At 40.8% G+C, this 16,329-nt stretch overlaps 1 protein-coding gene across 1 annotated transcript; it reads right to left on the bottom strand.

Annotated features, from left to right (window-relative positions):
- Positions 1-815: 815 nt before the first annotated feature.
- LOC149321265 (monoacylglycerol lipase ABHD6-like) lies at positions 816-14,021 on the bottom strand. The gene is made up of 8 exons (XM_089510174.1): positions 13,900-14,021; positions 12,221-12,377; positions 9,773-9,886; positions 7,691-7,823; positions 5,914-6,071; positions 4,427-4,481; positions 2,483-2,583; positions 816-989 (listed from the first exon to the last, which is right to left on the bottom strand). The coding sequence occupies exons 1-8, from the start codon at positions 14,019-14,021 to the stop codon at positions 816-818; spliced, it is 1,014 nt and encodes a 337-aa protein (XP_089366300.1).
- Between the last annotated feature and the right edge of the window lie 2,308 nt (positions 14,022-16,329).

The following is a 16,329-nucleotide window of genomic DNA, read 5'->3' as shown; positions in this document are numbered from 1 at the left end:
CTGCCTTGGCCCAGAGCCACAGCCACATGGTGACACAAAATTAGGCCAGAGCAGTCCTATGTCATTTCTAATATCCTTAAACTGGGAGAGGTTTTGGATTCAGCACAGCCTCAGCTGGCCTAGTGTCAACTCATCGGGCCCTTGGTCAGCTTGTCCAGCTAAGAATTGCACTTTCAGGCTGATTAGAAATTCTGGTGACCTTATTTGCCTCTTTATGATAACTTGGAAGATCATAAACAAGAAGTGTGTTCATAGCTTCATTGGGAAATATCTGCTTTTAAAAGAGGAGAGAATATAAGAGAGGAGAATATTCATAATGCTTGAAAACTTATCATATCAACAGTGTACTTCCATTCATACGATTCTGTCTTTACAATTTAGGTTATTCTGAAATGACTGACTTTCCTCTTTCTCATACTTCCTGTATTTAAACTTATAGAAATATTTATTTTTATAATGACATGAAAAACTCTTACTGATTAATAAGCTGCATGGATAAGAGGTTGTATCTCTAATGAGACAGATGAAATTAATATAAACACTGCAAATTGAGTATGTTGTAGATGTAAGAAAGCCATTAGAGGAACGAGTTCTTAGAACCAATTCCACTAGAAGAGTAGTCAGTTACTAGTATGAAATAATTAAAGTAACGATGTTACAAATGAAAAAAACATCAGGCTTAGCAAACAAATATCAGCTGGAGAAAGTAATGGTTGCTCATGCAAATAATTGTACACAGCCAAAGTGGCAATTTCATTTTTATTGCCTTTAGATCAGAAGTTCATATTTGACATTTGAAATGCTTGATTCTTGGCTTATTCCAGTTTCTTATTCATCATGTACCAAATTGAAGTGTGGAAGTCCATGATAAGGTCTATGGGTATTTTTGGCAAATCTGCTAGTATGAAATGTCCACATTTATCCAACATATGCACTTGGGTACCAGGAATCGCACTGGCTAAAATTTCTGCCCCAGATGGATCCAATATCTGAAGAACAAAGAATTGAAACATAACGTATCAATGCTTGCTGCCCATGTTTCTAAAATCTTATTGTACCCCAAATTATTTGTGGAAATCTTACCGTGGGCTTGTCCAGATTACATTGGCCTAAATCTGATTGTTAGTTTCAACCAACACAGACCCATTAAATTAGTAGAACTTACATGAGTGTGGCCTGGTGACCCTGATCTTGGAAAGGCTGCAGGCATGTCCTCTAAGGCTGCTGCCACACTGGCAAATTAATGCAGTTTGACAGTGCTTTAACTGCCATGGCTCTGTTCTATGGAATCCTGGGATTTGTAGTTTATTGTGGCACCAGATCCCTCTGACAGAGAAGGCTATATAGCCAACAGAACTACAAATCTCAGAATTCCACAGCATTGAACCATGACAGTTAAAGAAGCATTACACTGCATTACTGTATATACTCATGTATAAGTCTAGAAGTTTTAGTCTAAAAATCGACCCCAAAAAACTGGGTCGACTTAGCCACGGGTCAATGTAAGTACTGTACTTTAACTCTTATTTTAAAAAGGAACCATCTTTTGGTGAAATACAAGAGAGTAGTCTGTCATGGAAGCACTCACCCCCGTCAATTCTCTCATCCAGCCTTTAGTATGAGTACAAACAGTTATGCCTGTGGGAATTTTGCAAGTTCTTTGGCACTGTTTTCCTTTGCTCCATCCTCTAGATCCTTTGTTACGTTCCCATGAGTTTTACCCTCGACTTATCCTCGGGTCATATCAAAATCCATAATTTTGGCCCCAAAACCTGCCTTCAACTTAAACATGAGATCGACTTATAGTCGAGTATATGCAGTATATACAGTAATTCAGTATATACAGTATACAGTATATACAGCTATTCAGCAATGTACATACAGCCCAGGAGGCTCCTCAGGACTGTAGGTCCCTGGAGTCTCTTCCTGGCCCACAGAAAGTCAGGAAGGGAGGTGAGGAAAGAGCCCCTTCTTCAGATCTCTCTCTTTCACACACAGCTGGGATCGCCTTCCCTACTTGGGAAGATACCACACTAGCCTAAAGGCTACCACATGGCTGGCCTGAGTTCACCTACAATGGCCTTCACCCACCATCCAGATCTGCTATTGCTGAACAACTAAGGAAGCTGCCTGATTTTTCCCCCAACACACACACTGGGGCTCACACTCACTCTCAGCAGACCTGGCCATCCTACTATAATAACAAAAGTTGCTTTGATTGAAAAAACAAAAATGTGGTGTGTGGGCTGCAAGTCCAGGACAGAGCAAATCCCTGTGGTCAGTGTAGTCACTCTTTTAGATCCCAGCCTCTCTCTCTCTCTCTCTCTCTCTCTCTCTCTCTGGCTTTACTTCGAGAACTAGATCCCAGCACTCCTTTAAGAAATGAATTGCCACCGGTACCAAATGCTTCCCTTAATATATGGGTGTCTCTCATTTGTATCACGCTCACAGCTAAGAATTACAATAGCTATAAATAACTTACAGTGTCATTCTTTCCCCAGATGACCTGTGTTGGAGTTCTGATCTTGCTCATGTTGTCATGAAGGTCGTACATGTTCTCCCCTTTGGCCAAGTCTATAAAACCTTTCCAATAAAAACAGATTTACTGAAATGGCTGCAAAAAAGCTTTCATTCACAGAGCCAAAGGAGTGTGATAAGAATCTCGCATTCTCCAGCTTCACCCTTCTTTCTCTCAAAAGGGAGCTCACACTAAACAAGACCCATTACTTTTGTTCATTCCTAGTGATGAAATTTATCTCTTTACTCTCCCATCCCTGAAGCCGGGGGTGGTGGCGGTGGAAATTTGTCAATTAAGAATTGTTCAATTCTCAACATTCAGAATGAACCTACTACAAAGAGTGGGGGAAAATATCAGAAACTGGAAGAAACTAAAATGACAGCTTTGTCTATCCCTACTGTCATAATGTGCCCTGCTGTTATTTTGATCAACACATCTGAAGCTCACCTCCAGATTATGGAGATTGTCGCACTGCATTCTTAAAGCGTTGCTATTCCACTTTAACTGCTCTAGCTGCCTCCTGTTGCATTCTGGGATTTGCAGTTTAGGGAGGGGCATTTAGAATATTCAGCCAAAGAAATCTTAGGTTTCACCAAAGTGGAATAGCAATGCTTTAAGAGTGTAGTATGATAATCTCCAAAGAAAGAGTTAATAACACCATGGTTAGGATACATTTCCTAGGGTCAGCATTATGGGATCAGCAGAAACTGTGAGAGACAATCCCCCAATGGTGATGTTTATGAGAGGTGAGGAAACTTGCAGATGCTTTGAAGATGAGAAGCTATAAAACACAGCACCATATGGTGCCATGAGACATGAGAGAGATTTCTGGACTGCTAAAGGTGTCGGAAAGGGGAGATCTACCTTTCACCATCCCTAAGGATGCCTGGTCATAGGCTGGACAACGAGGCCTAAACGCCTTAATTCCTGAATGTGTGTGTTTTCCTAACTACCCCTTCCATTTTTAAAAAAATAAAAAAGCTCAAATTTCTGAGAAGGTTAACCTCTAGTTGAGAAGAAAGAACTTGTCATCTGACTGCATTCTGTTGAAAGAACCCAGAGAAATGTAGGGGATATGTTTCTCTCCTTTAGCCTTCCCTCATCTATTTGTTGTTGCCACTTCTTGTGACCCTATTCTGTGTCCCTGTCTTCCCCCAAATTTCACTATTACTTGGTTTTGTTTATTTACTCAACTTGTTTTAAACACAGTCAAGATGGACAAGAAGTCAAAAGGAGAGAGCTCCTCTTCAGATGCATCTCCCACCACAGCCTTTTAGGAAACATTTCTGCGTAGTGTTGTACTTCATATTCACCCCTTCCTTCTCCCAAATTCCCTGTTTTATTTGACTGTATCCCTGTAGCTTAGTATTATTACTTAGTACCATGTACATTGATGGCATTAAATAAATATGTAAATAATAGAGCTATCCCGTGGTAGAACGGGGGACATATTGCTGGTATAACTATATGGGTGGGGTTTCTTGTGTCATTCCTGATCTATATCTTTTCCATTTAACAGAGCACTGTATGCATGAAAAAGAACCATGTGATTTGCCCTATGCAGGTACATTATTCACATTTGAACCCATGAAACATGGGGTTGCATCACTATGTGAAAGCAGCTCCTACATATACAAACCAGCTGTAAAGATATGTAAAGGCTTGAAAGATTTTTGTAGAAGATAAGGAGGAATGAGAGGAGCTTGACATTTAATGGAAGCATAGCAGGGCACTGGTGGTAGTGACAATGTAAAACACATGAGGGATCTTGTTTAGAGGAATGACACATCATCAATTGCCTGTAAAGGGCAGGCTTTGATCCATAAATGTGGCAATCCCTGATACTTGAGGGAAGACCCTCTCTGCTTTGTGTATGCACACCCACATCACTCCCATTGCTGTACTTACATTTTGAGTAAAATTTGTTGTCATGTTCATGAAGTTTGAGAAGTCCCTTGATAATCTAGAAAAGAAGGAGAGTGCAAGGTGGTCAGCTAAGTTCAGGCAATTCATATGTGGGATTCTATTCTAAAACTGATGGCCAAGATCCTAGATGAAAGGACATAGAGCACAACCCTTCACACATGCAGCTCTGTTCCCTACCCACAACCCGGCAGTTATCATACCCAGGAGGAATTGTACAGCCGTTTACTCACTGGTGGAAAGGCAACCAGACTGTGGTAGTTTTGCAACTAGAAAAAGTCATTATCTCATTTTTGTAGGACAGCAGCCACATTTCTGTTCTACCTAATGGAAAAACTGGCTATGGGATGTGTGCTGCCTGGTCCCAAGGGTTCCCAATCTGGGGTGTGCGAGATGGAATTTCAGGGGGTGCGACAAAGATACTTGTGTGAATCTGGATTCATTTCTTTTGTTGTCAGTCAAGACAAACTCTAGGAATCATTTGAATCCGCAGACACACTTGCAGATGGCAGTCAGCAAGAAAATCCCACTTAACAAAATTCATGAATGAGAAGCAGAAGCAAAGAAGGCATTTCATTTTATGTTCACAACTGGGATTGATTTTACGATTTAATTTTTTTCTGAATAAATTAGAATCTAATGGCTCAACATAGATTTGCATTTTATGCACTGAGTTAAAAGAGTTTCTTTTTTAGTAAGTTCAGTTTGTTCACCTGCAGTATTGTATGTGGTTCAAAAGTTAGAAGTTAGACTTCTTCATCTGCAATTGTGATGTTACTTTTGTAGGAGATAAGATCATTAATCAAACATTTCCTAGGGGTGTGGGGCAAAAGCTGGGATCCACAGCACTATATGATCCCAAAACAGACATAGGTGTGCATACCCCTGAGGTACATGTTCATATGTCACTAGCAGGATTCCAGGCTATATATAGCAGTACTGTAGATGAGTGTAGCTTTGCAATTAAGAGACAGAAGCCCTATTCACTTCCTCTCCAGGATTAGCAGAAAATACATGGAAGAGGAGGAGAACATCAAACTCCATGCTGCATCACATCTTGTACACACATCTCATGTATCACTAGTTTCACCATAGGGTTGTGTGCACTGCATGACAGAACATTTGGGATGACCCTGAGTAAGAAAATCAGCCTGCTTCTATTTCACAGAAGAAATGTAAAACTCTTTATATACTGACAAGTGCTAGAAGAAGAAGAAGAAATGTTAATGACAACAATATGAATTACATTAAGAATGCCTTTTTGTTCTTTGTGATTTTACATTGCAATGCATTACTTGGGCAGGAAGGCATTGTAATCAACAACTAGCTGTAGTCAACAACTAGAGTTCCAGGTTTACCCACTCCTGTCCTAAAGAACTGCCTGCTTACCTTGGCTTATAATTGGGTTAGGTGGCTTATCAATCTTTTAAATAAACAGATAGTAGTAGATAGTCTTTAGTATTGATTTTCACCTGACGGGGTACTTTTGCAGAAAAAACACCAATTTTAAAAAGGTGTTCTCCCTCCTTCATATTCAAAGGCACTAGAGGATTCTTGTTGGCAAGTCTGTGACTTTTCTGTAACTCCTTCAAGTACTTCGTGAATTCATTATCTTCTGGATACTTCAAACCTGAGAAGGCAAACATTAAAAGGAGTTGAGGGCAAGTAAACACACACATTCACAATTACAGTCTTCAGTTCTGTACCCAATTCAGGAACAGGAATATTCTGTACATGTTGGAAGCAGACAAAGACTAGGATGTGCATGTGAATAGTGGATAAGTGTCTGTGGCTGTCATTCCTATCCCACCCTCCAAAGGGATAGAATCATAGAATCACAGAATCGTAGATTTGGAAGAGACCACAAGGGCCATCCAGTCCAACCCCCTGCCATGCAGGAACTCACAATCAAAGCACCCCTGACAGATGGCCATCCAGCCTCTGTTTAAAAACTTCCAAAGAAGGAGATTCCACCACACTTTGAGCGAGTCTGTTCCACTATCAAACAGCTCTTACTATCAGAAAGTTCTTCCTAATGTTGAGGTAGAATTTCTTTTCCTGTGGCTTGCATCCATTGTTCCAGATCCTACTCTCTGGAGCAGCAAAAAAAAAGCCTGCTCCATCCTCAATATGACACCCCTTCAAATACTTAAGCGGGGCTATTATATCACCTCTTAACCTTCTCTTCTCCAGGCTAAACAAACCCAGCTCCCTAAGTCTCTCCTCGTCGGCATGGTTTCTAGACTCTTCACCATTTTGTTGGCCCTCCTCTGGACACGCTTTAACTGGTCAAAACAGAGGTTTTAGGGTCCTTTCACACAACAGTTATAGTGCTATGAACTACCACAGCTGTGTCCTATGAAATCCAGGAATTTGTAGTTCGGGAATGCACTAAAGCTCTCTGGCTGAGAAGTCTAAGTACTTGTCCCTAAACTCCAAACCCAGAAAGTATTCTTTTTACTTTATGTAAATATGTTGTAATAAAGATTATTTTTAATAATAAAAAACCTCCAAACCCAAGGATTCCATAGGAACTGGAATCATAGTGGTATAACTGTATTGTGTGTTATTATTAAAGTCACAGAAATGATACCCCCTCTAAGGTTGTCAATCTGATATGTGCCAGACAAAGAGGAAGGCCAAGGGTAGTAATGGCTGTGACTGTGCCTGCCTTCGGTGTGCAAGACTGGTCGCTCTCTGAAGGGTTTGCATAATATAACAGCTAGGCCCCCTCCTCTTTCATTTGTAGCCCTCATCAAGGGGGATGGTTGAGGATTTGGTTTAGTTTGGTTTTGATAAGAACTTACCAATGTTCACTAATGTTTTTCTATATCACCTCACAAGCCACCTATGCTAATCACTATCCATCCAGGATGTTGTATGGATGATATAATGATTGTAGCATACTGGGTACCATAACAAGATGCTACAAGTCTCTTTGTTTTTTCTTTATGGAGGTGGAAACTGTATGCTCCCAGCCCCAGATCTCCAATTTCCAATGTTTCCAATGGTATTCCACACCATTGTCTATGGTGGCTAGGGTTGCTAGGACTTGCAATTTAATAGCATCAGATAGGCTCCATGATTCCCATTCCTGTTTTACGACAATATGGTTGCTTAACCATAACTATCCTGCTTTCTGGTCGTCACGGGCATTATACTTTTTTTCCCAAAATCAAGAGACTTACACCAGACTTCTTGGATTCTTCATCCAGAAATAGTTGAAATAACTGAACTTAAGGTACTCACCAGCTGGGCAAAGGAGGGACAAGGCGCAGAGGTCTGATGGATAGAGAGCAGCATAAACCCCAGCAACCATTCCACCCATGGAGATGCCAACTAGGTGGAAAGGCGTTCTATACAGACCAGTACACTCAACAAACTGAAATACAGAGCACAAATTAAGAGATGCATTTCACTGCATTTTGTAGCTTTAAATACAAGTGTAAATCATTTTCTGTAAAAAGTTTTTGTTAAATATCTTTCACAGTACACAATTATAGTACTTTCATACGATTTCAACTGCCTTGACCACATTGTCCAAAATCCAGGGATTTATAGTTTTGTGAGGTACTATATATACTTGTGTATAAGTCTAGATATGTTAGTAAAAAGAAATGATTCCAAAAACCTGGGTCAATTTAAGTAAGTACTGCAGTTTAACTCCTATTCAAAAGGATCCATCACCTTCTCTGAGTAAAGTGCTGAACCATGAGAGCTTAGTATCTCCTGGGAGCACTACAAGAAGCACCGACCTCCTCTACTCTCTCCACTGTGGCACTGCTTTTGACTTTTTTGAATGCCTGGGCAGGAAAATGGCGGCACTGGCAGCTCTTTGGCACTTCCCCTGAAAGGAGCAACTAGAGAGATTGAGCTTTGAGAGAATAAGACATTTGTGTATGTCTGAATAAGACATTTGTGTATGTTTGTCAGTTTTGAGGGGGTTAAAATCAGGGAAAGTTATTGCATTAAAGGCTAACGCGCTCACCATTTTCTTTGCTTTGCCTTTTCATCCTTTTTGACACGTGTGCATTTTCTTATGCTGCTTCCCCATCACACAGTTTTACCACAGTTCCCTCATCATCCATCCAGCCTTTAGCATGAGCACAAACAGTTATGCCTACTAGAATTTTTTAAGTTCTTTGGTATTGTTTTCCTTTGCTTCATCCTTTACATCCTTTGTTACATGCCTTTGGGTTTTACCTTTGACTTATTCATGGGTCATATCAAAATCCATATTTTTGGGTCCAAAACCTGCCTTTGAATTGTACATGAGGTCAAGCATATATGGTATTTAGAATTCTCAGCCAAAGTGCTCTAGTGTCTCACTAAACTACACTCTCCAGGATTCCACAGAATGAAATCATGACAGTTAAGGGAGAATCATGGCATTATAATGAAGTTTTAACGAGGCCTTTGTCTTTAAATCACCTGGGATAGGGAAGGAAGGAAAAGGCAGCAGAAGTGGTACAAGTGTCAACTCCTCACTGCTCATGAAAAGTGAAAATGGGAGATGCTACATGTCCTGAAATGGCCTGGCTCATCAGCTCAAGATTTTCCAGAAGTTCTTCTTCCTTCCACCCCCAGAAAAATGTATCACCCTTGAGAAAGACTGTATGTCAAAGTCAACAAACCACTTCAAGGCTTCTTCATTCCCACCACCAGGAGGTCTTTTGCAAACCTTGTGGGTCTTAATTGCTCATTCTAGGACTGTATTGTATGGGGTAAAAAAAGCTGGTTTACCTTTCCCAAATTGAATTCTAATTCGGGAGGCAGCCAGGTCCTATCATAAGTAAATTGCCACTGAAATCACAGCCTAGATTCAGCCCGGATGTAGCCTGGGTCAAAGCTGTCCCCAACTGTCCCCTTTTTGAAAATGGATGTTTCTGAATCTAAAAAATGGCCACTGAAGCATCTCCGGGGACCTGGGCTGTATCCAGGCAGCAATTTCAGTGGCAATTTATGTATGATAGGACTCGGCTGCCTCCCAAATTAGAATTCAATTTGGGAAAGGTAAATCGGCTTTTTTACGCCAAGTGATAGGGTCCCTTGATTTAGCCACCTCAGAACACTACACACTACAGCAAGGATAGCTTCTTGCAATACCAACCCCTATGTCTCCCCCACCCACCCAGGATCTGAGGATTGCAGCAAAACCCAGAGGAAACAAGGAAGCCTGAAGCAGGTGGCAGATGATATCAACAACCCTACTGAGTTTAAGAGAGAAAGACAGATTATGGCGAGAGTGGCAGCAGCTTCACTCTCCCACTCCCCTTAATTGTAATTGAATCTTGAACCTTGGTTCTCTAAACAGGCCTTGAAAGGACTAACCTGACGTAACCTTTTAGCTTGATCAACTGCGCTGTAGCTATCTCCTGGCATACAAGACGTTTCCCCATGTCCAGGCAAGTCCACGAAGATCATGTGGGTAGCTTTAGGAAAGAACTTAGAGGAGCAAACAGACACATGAAGGCTGTAAATTAGGCTTTTTGGAAGCAGAGTTGGTTATTTACCAAAGTTGTCTTTTCATATACATTTGTGTCATCTGTGTAACTTTAAAAATAAAATAAAATAGGAATATATTCAATGCATGCCAAGAAAGGAATCTGGCATTAAAAATGTGTGTATGTGTGTGTTTTTGTGGGGTAATTCCACCCTTTTCTGGTGGATGCAAAACTATCCAGAACTTTTTCCCCCCCGGCAGCTCTGAAGGCTGGTGGTAAATGGAGCCAAAAATCCTGAAGCTAGTGCCAGTGACATTTTAGACTTCAGTCGTAATGTTCTTGTGTTAAAAGACTGTGTGTCCATGTGCACATTTAAGGCATCTTCATTAACAATGAAGATGTTCCTTTGTTGCCTGTTTTATTGAATCATTTCCTGTATTGCTATGTCCTCCCTCCAGTCCATCTCCCCTGATCCAGGCCTCGGAGGTAGAGAAGAACTGTTGGCCTTCATCCCCATCCCCTTCCCCTTCTCCTTTTGTGTCGTGTCTTTTTAGATTGTAAGCCTGAGGGCAGGGAACCGTCCAATTAAAAAGATTGTATGTACAGCGCTGTGTAAATTTACAGCGCTTTATAAATAAAGGTTAATAGTAATAACGATCTCGCAATTCATTTTTGTTTTTGATGACAATGATGTGATTTTGACACACAGTCACAAAGAAATAGCTCCCCAAGTAACTGTGTGCAAATCTGGTGTATTTTTTTAAAGCCAACACTTAAACCCACTCATAACATCAAAGGAAAACCAGTGTTATTAATCACAGAGAAATAAAGCATATTTAGAAATGGTATTCCATGCTTCCACAACACAGAAATAACCAGGAACATTATATTGTAGAGTTAAGAGCATGATCCCACTCTAAGCTTCACCTTAGAGCAGTGTATGCAACCAGAGTTATATCACACTATACTATTATAACACTATAGTTCCACTTTAGCTGCCATGGCAACATCCTCTGGCATTCTGGGGTTTGTAGTTTAGCAAGGGCTAAGAGCTCTCTGGCTGAGAATTCTCAGTGCCCTTCCCTAAACTGCAAATCCCAGAATTCCACAGGAACCAGCCACAGCAGTTAAAGTGGAATAATAGCATTATAACAGTGTGGTGTGAGACTGAACAATATATCATACTTTGTAGATAAATGATGTAGGGTATCTGTCTCCTGCTGCTGTTAGGTAGAAGAAAACTGAAATGGTAGAATAAGGGCTGTACAGAGCGGCCATTAAAGTTGGCCTGGGGGTAGAGTCAGGGTAGGGTGTTCACATGATGCATGCCCCGGCTCTGCCCCCAGGTTGGCATGACACCACACACCACACCACACGGCACATAGTGTCACTGTGCTCCTCTGGCGTGTATCTACATGACACAGCAACAAAGGAGCACATAAAAGCTGCACACCAGCAGCTATGGTATCCTTTCTGAGGTGCAAAAAAGGAGTGCTGCAGAAAGGTAAGCATCAGGGCCATGGCGTGTAGTTGCCATGGTCCTGACCTGGTACTGAAAGGGGTAGTCTGTTGAGCCTCTTAGGTAGTAAGCCTGGGCATGTTACTTGTAAGACGAAGGAGATACTGGCAATATATTTCCTGTATTGCAGCTTGGCTGGGAGACTGCCAATGAATACCAGATACTGCTAGCTATATTACAGAGGAAAAAACTGAGAAAATACATCTGAGTTTTCTTAGTCTAAGAAACCCTATGAAATTAATGGGGTTGTCATAAGTCAGCATGTGATTTAAAGGCACATACACATATACATTGCAGCAGCACCCCCATAGTGGGCAGAAAGGATTTTGCTGCTCATCTACCTGGTCAGGCTGTGAGGTTTAAGAAACAAAAGGGGGCTGAAAATGCCTAGAGATGTGTTCTCTCTAGAAATCTCTAAGTCCTTCAGTGTAACTTTTGGTGGAAGGTGATCACAGAGTTGCACTAGAGGACCTAGAGATTCCTAGAAAGAATGTATTAATCAAATCCATGAATCAAAAGTTGAAGCAATAAATGTGAAGGGCCAACTGTAGTGTGTTGTGTGTAGCACATCTTTTTTTCCCCCTGTTTCATCTGAATCCAAAGTACTTGTTGCTTCAGGAAGCTAACCAAAACCATTGGAGCATTAGACTTTCAAGCTGTGAGGACTAGACATGCACTTGACCAAACACAATGCACTCAGCCCGGGAAATATGGCTGGTGAGGATAAGTCCAAGTTTGTTCTGAGTAACTGTCAAAGTTGAACAGTTTGTGCCTATCAGCAGAGACTGGGAGTCTATGAGAACAAAGAAACCATACTGGAATGCTAAGTAGCCACATGTTCTTGCTGAGTGAGAAGCCGTGCAGCAAGAGGATGGATGGCTCAGAACTAGGCTTCCCTTGGGAGTAGTAAGAGAACCTGTAGCCCTCGTGTTCAGCATAGTTCTTCTTTAATCCATATGCATGATATGTGAACCTAAAGACAAAAAGAATGTCCAGATATGCAAACATGAGAACATCACACGGCAGTATTATTACTATTACTATTATTTTTTTTGCAAAGCTTGGAAAAGTTACTCCTTTGAACTCCCACTCACATAATTGCCCTGCCAGCATTTTGCAGAGGTTTTGAGCCCCCCTTTTTTTCTTTTTCTTTTTTTTTGCAATCCCAAGCCCAAAAGAATGAAAAATTGTACATGAGGACAAGAAGGGCCTTGGGGGTACCAATGGTTTGGTTTCAGGGTTTTGGAGCCATGTATAACCTGCAGGCAACACATTCCCTCCCTTGATCTATCTGTTTCTCTGCCTAGCTGGATATATCTATATCAATGCTTATTCTATTATCAGTCCTTGATTCTAGCTAGAGCAGGGGTTCCCAACCTGGGGTGCCTATATGAAATTTCAGGGGGTGCAACAAAGAGCATCTTGTGTCCTTGAATAATGAGTGATGAGTCATGTGTCATTTCCCCCCCTAAATAAATTAGAATCTAATTGCTCGATTTAGATTTACACTTTATGCATTTAGTAAGTTAAAAGCCTGTTGTTGTTTTTTTAAGATGTTTGTTCACTCACAATATTTTCTGTGATTCAATTTGTGGTTCATAAATTAGAAATTAAAATTATTCATCATCAAATATGATGGTACTTTTGTAGGGGGTGTGAACATTAACCAAACATTTTCTAGCAGTGTGAGGCATAGAAAACTTTGGGAACCACTGAGGTAGAGGGTAGATGTGGAGCAGAGACAAAGGTAAGCATTGACACACCAACTAGTGGGAGAGAAGGACTCAGCTAACTAAGGAGATTTTCACATGGGGCCAGGATAGGGACAGGATCACTCCCCCGTCCTTATCCTGTCCTTAACCCATCTGTAACTGCAATGGCATGAAAGGCTTTCAAACTGTAGTGCCGATCCCGCCATTAACCTGTCATTAAAGTGGCATTGCATTAACACAAACTTCCGTTAATGCAAAATGCCAGTCAGTGTCACTTTAATGACAGGTTAATAGTGGGATAATGACTGGATCTGTGCAACTTCATCTGAAAGCCTTTTGCATGATCACCGTCATTTGCACTTCCCAGATGGGATAAGCCCGAATCCCATCTGAAAGTCCTTTCCACGATCACACAGGAAGGACAGGAACATGACAGGACCGGGACGAGACGTCCCTCGTCTGATACTGCCCTAAGTAAATACATACACTGGGAGAGTCTTTGCAAGCTGCAGTGACCAGTAAATTAAGTTTTGCAAACTGTAGCAAGCAGCTACTCTACTACCTGAGATGGCATACACAGCTTTTGTCTCTTGCTCAGAGCTGAGTCCACCAAAACTGGAAAATTTGTACACTTGTTTCCCAACATGAAGAAGGCTCATGAAAACTGGAAACGCAGAGTCAGGCCCTGAAAACTGACCACCCTAGACTGCACTCTTTGCTGCAGACCTCCCACCAGAATCTGTCCCCCCTTTACAAAAAAAACCTTCTTAGCTAGTCACTCACCAGCTTGACAGCCTGAGCAGTATCGAAGGGAAGAAGAAATACATTATGCCAAAAGTGATCAATGAAAAACCTAGGCACATGCCCAGGTTCACGAGAAATATCTTGAGTAAAATGAGTTCCATTCTGCAATTTAGTATACTCCTTGAGCCTCTATATGAAGAGAAATAACAAACAAAAATAAGACAAATAAAGCAATAGACAGTAAGCATTCTTTAGATTACGGGTAAAGAAGCATATAATGCTATTTTATGTACTGCATAAAGAGAGACCCTTCAAATCCTATCACATTCTCAAGCATGGCTGGTGGGAAGGTGAGAAACAATCCTCTCAGTGGTTGCCCCAAATTCTGGAACTCCCTTCTGAGGAAGGTCAAACTTTTGAAACTTCCTTTTATCATTTTCAAATGTATCTTTTAAATTGTTTTAAAATGTAGTGGACAATTTACTTCTATTTTAATCTTGATCTTATGTATGTTTTAACTATATTCTATTTTAATATGTAAGCCCTCTTGAATCCCAGTTTTTATGGCAATGCATTAAGGTAACAATGGACTACAACTCTAGAGACCAGAATTCGAATCCCATCTGAGCAACGGAAACCCACTGGGTGACTTTGGGTGAGTCGCACTCTGGAGGATATCACACGACTGAAATTGGAAGTATAATCCAGTGTCATCCTGAATGCAATCATGCGTATTCATGTTATTGCACGAAAGGTTACCACACGTGACCGCTGGCAGTCCGAGCGCACTCCAAAAACAATCACATGTCAATCCACAGTTAAGTAAATTCTGTGAACTAACAAAGTCACAAACCCTATTCCTAGGCAACTTTGCACTCAGTGCGCTGTTGTTTGGTGTGATGTGCATGTCTCCTTTGGTCCTGGTTTTGTGTGAATTTTCAAATTGACCTCGCTATCTTCTCTTTCGAAATTGAGAGCCTCCCGTCCCATGTGATAATCTCCTCTGTCATCCTCAGAGGAAGGCACAGGCAAACACCCTCTTAAAAATTCTTTCAAAAAAAAAAATTAGGGGCACGATAAATCAGAAATGACTTGAAGGCATACAACAAGTATTACTTGAGATGTGAATCCAATTTTTAATATCAATTAGTGTGAACGCATTAAATCAACAGAAGTTTCAAAGGTTTTGACTTTCCCAGTTTCCCTTGAATGGATCAGTTCTAGAAAGAAGGGCCTACCAACCAAATTTAAGCCTGAATCTCTAGGCACATTATATGGAAATGTAGGTTTCTATAACTCGAGGTTACAAACTGGCTACATAAATTGTACCTCAGCTGTGAGTTGGGGAGAAAATATGGTATGATGCAAAAAAAATAGTTAAATAATTGAATACCCTTTTAAGCTCAAAATAGCAAAGGATAATAGGAAGTTACACTGTGAAGATGCCAGCCACAGATGCTGGTGAAACGTCAGGAAGAAAATCTGCTAGAACATGGCCACATAGCCCGAAAAACCCACAAAAAAACTATGAAGTTACACTGTGCCTCTGTAAACATCACCACTTCCACTTTCTCTTTTTCCAATCAGTACCAGCTAATTCTTTTTATATCTTGGCATTTGGGTAGCTTAAACAATCTTCTTAAGGTTGATTCAAGTGGGTGCATCTTATTGACTGACAACTTGTGTACCCACTTCCACTAACTTAAAAAAGAGGTATATGTCTTTTGTTACTAATCGTATATGCATTTGACATATGGAAAGTGTGTGATATGTATAACATTAATATTTTAATGAGCCCATTTTTTGTGTCCCACGTGATCATTGAAGACGGAAAGACCAATCAAGATCAACATATCTGTTAATGCTCTCAATTTTCCTTTTAAATTTTTAAATTCATTCTTCTGTTCAGTTTATTCCTTTTTTCCCCACATCGTTCTCTGAAAAATCTTTCTAGAGAAACATTTTCCTTAAGAAGGAAACAGTTTTCCCTTAAGAAACAGTTTTCGTAATATACACATTTCCTTCCTTCCTTCCTTCCTTCCTTTCTTTGTGGCATCCCTGCCCCCAGTGACCATTTCTGCTTACCATCCAACTGTGCCAGTTTGGCAGGAATAGTCCCCATTAATCCTCTGTTGCACCACTTTTCAGCTGTTTTTAAAACATCCCAGTTTCTTCCTCCTCCTCCCACTTTCCCCCTTGGTCCTCAGCTGACTTCAATTGTGCAGACCGAGTTCAAAGTGCGAAAGTCCTTTGCATTTTCTCTCTCCTGACAGCCTGAATATATCAATAACAAGCTGTAAAATATTCATTTGTCTTTCTGAGGGAGAGAAAAGCCAGACTACCAAAATCAGGTGTCACATTAATATATATTGCCACAAATAGGTCTATGGTGGGAAGCCTGCACCACCATACCACCTGGTCCAAAGTAACCCAAAATTCTCAACAATAGAGTTCAACCATAGCGTTAAA

The sequence above is a fragment of the Sceloporus occidentalis genome, unplaced genomic scaffold (assembly GCF_023333645.1).
Source record: "Sceloporus occidentalis isolate IW3139 unplaced genomic scaffold, rSceOcc1.0.p SCAF_1, whole genome shotgun sequence".
In the NCBI taxonomy this organism is placed as follows: domain Eukaryota; kingdom Metazoa; phylum Chordata; class Lepidosauria; order Squamata; family Phrynosomatidae; genus Sceloporus; species Sceloporus occidentalis.
This window is presented reverse-complemented; position numbering and strand designations above follow the sequence as displayed.

Excerpts from the sequence above, each read along its gene's own strand:
- LOC149321265 (XM_089510174.1), bottom strand. The coding sequence starts at position 14,021 with ATGGAACTCATTTTACTCAAGATATTTCTCGTGAACCTGGGCATGTGC. Across the intron at positions 9,887-12,220 it reads TGTGGCTACTTAGCATTCCA|TTCTTTCCTAAAGCTACCCA; the intron begins GTATGGTTTCTT and ends TGCTCCTCTAAG. Across the intron at positions 4,482-5,913 it reads CTGCAAAAGTACCCCGTCAG|ATTATCAAGGGACTTCTCAA; the intron begins GTGAAAATCAAT and ends CTTCTTTTCTAG.